General features: G+C 47.7%; 1 protein-coding gene across 1 annotated transcript in view; it reads left to right on the forward strand.

The window, feature by feature from the left end:
* LOC117440787 (seizure 6-like protein) overlaps window positions 1-2,366 on the forward strand; it is a gene marked incomplete at its 3' end in the record, with an annotated part of 20,829 nt that extends 18,463 nt beyond the window's left edge. The window contains exons 5-7 of the mRNA XM_034077023.2: window positions 482-667; window positions 1,802-1,973; window positions 2,200-2,366. Of these exons, the coding sequence (XP_033932914.2) occupies window positions 482-667; window positions 1,802-1,973; window positions 2,200-2,366 (525 nt within the window). The remainder of the gene's footprint in view (window positions 1-481; window positions 668-1,801; window positions 1,974-2,199) is intronic.
* Between the last annotated feature and the right edge of the window lie 2,412 nt (window positions 2,367-4,778).

Below are 4,778 nucleotides of genomic sequence, written 5' to 3' on the forward strand. Positions count from 1 at the left end.
CCTTAGACCCTCTGTCCTTAGACCCACTGTCCTTAGACCCACACATTAATGACCAGCAGCTGGAATAAAAAGAGAAGGAGTTACATCAATTAGAAAAGCTGTGACGAGGAAACAGTCGAAGAACAGGAAGAAGGACTCTTCACCTATCTCTGGTGTCAAGGTCAAACAGTTTGACCTGGCTGTCACACAGAGATCCTGTTCTGAGCCTCCGGACCGGACCCTCTTCCCGTCTGACTCTCCCCCGTCTGACTCTCCCTCGTCTGACTCTCCCTCGTCTGACTCTCCCCCGTCTGACTCTCCCCCGTCTGACTCTCCCCCGTCTGACTCTCCCCCGTCTGACTCTCCCTCGTCTGACTCTCCCCCGTCTGACTCTCCCCCGTCTGACTCTCCCCCGTCTGACTCTCCCTCGTCTGACTCTCCCCCGTCTGACTCTCCCCCGTCTGACTCTCCCCCGTCTGACTCTCCCCCGTCTGCCCTCCAGTCTTCCGGCTGAGTTGCTCCCTGCCGAAGAGGCCTCACTTCGGGGAGGTGTCGGTGCTCGACCTGCTTCCCGGAGGAGTGGCTCGGTTCCACTGCAACATGGGGTACAACCTGCAGGGGGCGCCGCAGCTCACCTGCCTGAACGCGTCGCTGCCGGTGTGGAGCGGGAAGGTGCCGCTCTGCAGGGGTGAGTGACCTGTGCAGTTATACCAACAGACTCACGGCATTTCGTGGTATAGTCACGAATGTAATCTATTGATTCGTGCTCACCAACAAGATTTTCGCATTTTCGAAAAACAGATGACAGAAGATACAGGTGTCAGTATTCTGAGGCTCTGAGCGATTTCTTTTCCTGGCGGACGGCAAAAAAACGCCGACATTATACAATTTAAAATAAAAGGGATAGGGTTACGGCCCGTCTACACTACAGGCATCGAACAATGCTTTCAACGCTTCGCCCATTCACTTGAATCTTCGCCGAACTGCATTGTGGGTAGCGGAGCGTGGCTTTGCATCGGGAGCATCAAAAGTTGAGCAACTTTTGATGCTCCCGATGCTTTCGAAGCTGGCATCAGCCAATCAAATCCCGTTTATGCAAATCTGACAGTACAAGCGCTAGCCAATCAAAAGTTCATTTCCTCATATTCCAAACGAGAAATGGCGGTAGCAAATCACCCGGTTCTTTCCGACCGGACTATTTACCGGGATACAAACCGGAGGAGCCAGGCATGGAGGGAGGGGGCAGAGGCAGTGGGTGGAACTGGTAGGGTTTCGCCTGTTTGGGGAGTTTATATCCAGTTTACTTCGTTTTAACATCGATATTGCTTTGTATGTCGGGGCGGGAGATTCCTGATTGGTTGTTGGTCGCGTCTCTCGCAAAAAATCGCCAAGCTTCAGACACGCCCAGCTTCAGATGTTTTGATGCCTGTAGTGTGGACGGGCCGTCAGGCTTAGGGTAGGATATTGAGTACAACATGTTTTTATGAACCACGCAGCTTCTGGACCCGCCCGGACAAAGAGACGTGGAGCAGGCACGAAACACACGACCGATAGAAATACATTGCTTTTAACAACAAAAGAAATACAAAAATCGTTTATCAATAGATTATTCATTTCGTGACGATAACACGAAATGCCGTGAGACTGGGTTGGTACATCAAAAATACAAGAGACGAACAACATTCAGGAAAAGATAACATACGACTTTTTATTTGAGTGCTTTCTTGAAATATTTAATTTAATGTATTATTAAACTTTACGTAAAGGTGTGTCTTTATATCGGAGGACTCTTGATTTCTGTGCTTTCCCCTCCTGTCCTCAGCGCTCTGTGGGGGGTCGGTGAAGAACGCCTCAGTGGGCCGGGTCCTCTCCCCCTCCCCTCACCACGGACCCAACGCCCCCCAGGACCGCTCCTGCTCCTGGGCCCTGGAGGCTCCCAAGGACCAGAGGTTGCACCTCCACCTGGAGAAGCTCGCCCTGGGGCCCACTGACAGGTGGGGGGGGGGGGGGGGAAATTAATGAGAAAAGCTCTCTCTCCAAACCTAAACATTATTACTAATATATTAATATTATTTACATCATTTAAAATAAAATAAAATGACAACAATCAGAATCCGATAAATTAAATTAAATGTATGATATTATTATTATTTACTCTGTGAAGATATTACCTACCTTTATTTTGCACGTGCATTGAGTAAATCTGACCCCCCCCCCCAGGCTGGTTCTGTGGTCCGGTCTGGACGCTGGGTCCGTGGTTCTGTTTGACTCCGGGCGGGGGGGTCAGATCCCGTTTGAGGGCGTCATCAGCGAGGGCCCGGCGGTCAGAATCCAGTTCATCACGGAGCAGCCGAACCACACCACGGGCTTCAACGTGCGATACGAGGGTGAGAGCTGAAGAGCGGGACACACGGTTACTGTAGGAATACTCTGCCGTATCGTTTTAGACTTTATTCCATATTTTACTTTAACTTGTAAAAAATGAAATTTAAATGAAATATTCCGAGTAAAAAGTGCAATAAAAACTGTAGAAGAGACATGGAGAAGAGGGGACACATGTTGATGTAGAAGAGACATGGAGAAGAGGGGACACATGTTGATGAAGAAGAGACATGGACAAGAGGGGACACATGTTGATGTAGAAGAGACGTGGAGAAGAGGGGACACATGTTGATGTAGAAGAGACATGAAGAAGAGGGGACACATGTTGATGTAGAAGAGACATGAAGAAGAGGGGACACATGTTGATGAAGAAGAGACATGGACAAGAGGGGACACATGTTGATGTAGAAGAGACGTGGAGAAGAGGGGACACATGTTGATGTAGAAGAGACATGAAGAAGAGGGGACACATGTTGATGTAGAAGAGACATGAAGAAGAGGGACACATGTTGATGTAGAAGAGACATGAAGAAGAGGGGACACATGTTGATGTAGAAGAGACATGGAGAAGAGGGGACACATGTTGATGTAGAAGAGACATGAGAGAAGAGGGGACACATGTTGATGTAGAGGAGACATGAAGAAGAGGGGACACATGTTGATGTGGAAGAGACATGAGGAAGAGGGGACACATGTTGATGTAGGAAGAGACATGAAGAAGAGGGGACACATGTTGATGTAGAAGAGACATGAAGAAGAGGGGACACATGTTGATGTAGAAGAGACATGAAGAAGAGGGGACACATGTTGATGTAGAAGAGACATGGAGAAGAGGGGACACATGTTGATGTAGAAGAGACATGAAGAAGAGGGGACACATGTTGATGTAGAAGAGACATGAAGAAGAGGGGACACATGTTGATGTAGAAGAGACATGAAGAAGAGGGGACACATGTTGATGTAGGAAGAGACATGGAGAAGAGGGGACACATGTTGATGTAGAAGAGACATGGAGAAGAGGGGACACATGTTGATGTAGAAGAGACATGGAGAAGAGGGGACACATGTTGATGTAGAAGAGACATGAAGAAGAGGGACACATGTTGATGTAAAGGAGACATGGAGAAGAAGGGACACATGTTGATGTAGAAGAGAGATGAAGAAGAGGGGACACATGTTGATGTAGAAGAGACATGAAGAAGAGGGGACACATGTTGATGTAGAAGAGACATGAAGAAGAGGGGACACATGTTGATGAAGAAGAGACATGGACAAGAGGGGACACATGTTGATGTAGAAGAGACGTGGAGAAGAGGGGACACATGTTGATGTAGAAGAGACATGAAGAAGAGGGGACACATGTTGATGTAGAAGAGACATGAAGAAGAGGGGACACATGTTGATGTAGAAGAGACATGGAGAAGAGGGGACACATGTTGATGAAGAAGAGACATGGACAAGAGGGGACACATGTTGATGTAGAAGAGACGTGGAGAAGAGGGGACACATGTTGATGTAGAAGAGACATGGAGAAGAGGGGACACATGTTGATGAAGAAGAGACATGGACAAGAGGGGACACATGTTGATGTAGAAGAGACGTGGAGAAGAGGGGACACATGTTGATGTAGAAGAGACATGAAGAAGAGGGGACACATGTTGATGTAGAAGAGACATGAAGAAGAGGGGACACATGTTGATGTAGAAGAGACATGAAGAAGAGGGGACACATGTTGATGTAGAAGAGACATGGAGAAGAGGGGACACATGTTGATGTAGAAGAGGCATGAGGAAGAGGGGACACATGTTGATGTAGAGGAGACATGAAGAAGAGGGGACACATGTTGATGTGGAAGAGACATGAGGAAGAGGGGACACATGTTGATGTAGGAGAGACATGAAGAAGAGGGGACACATGTTGATGTAGAAGAGACATGAAGAAGAGGGGACACATGTTGATGTAGAAGAGACATGAAGAAGAGGGGACACATGTTGATGTAGAAGAGACATGGAGAAGAGGGGACACATGTTGATGTAGAAGAGACATGAAGAAGAGGGGACACATGTTGATGTAGAAGAGACATGAAGAAGAGGGGACACATGTTGATGTAGAAGAGACATGAAGAAGAGGGGACACATGTTGATGTGGAAGAGACATGGAGAAGAGGGGACACATGTTGATGTAGAAGAGACATGGAGAAGAGGGGACACATGTTGATGTAGAAGAGACATGGAGAAGAGGGGACACGTGTTGATGTAGAAGAGACGTGAAGAAGAGGGGACACGTGTTGATGTAAAGGAGACATGGAGAAGAAGGGACACATGTTGATGTAGAAGAGAGATGAAGAAGAGGGGACACATGTTGATGTAGAAGAGACATGAAGAAGAGGGGACACATGTTGATGTAGAAGAGACATG

The sequence above is a fragment of the Pseudochaenichthys georgianus genome, unplaced genomic scaffold (genome assembly GCF_902827115.2).
Source record: "Pseudochaenichthys georgianus unplaced genomic scaffold, fPseGeo1.2 scaffold_1204_arrow_ctg1, whole genome shotgun sequence".
In the NCBI taxonomy this organism is placed as follows: Eukaryota; Metazoa; Chordata; class Actinopteri; order Perciformes; family Channichthyidae; genus Pseudochaenichthys; species Pseudochaenichthys georgianus.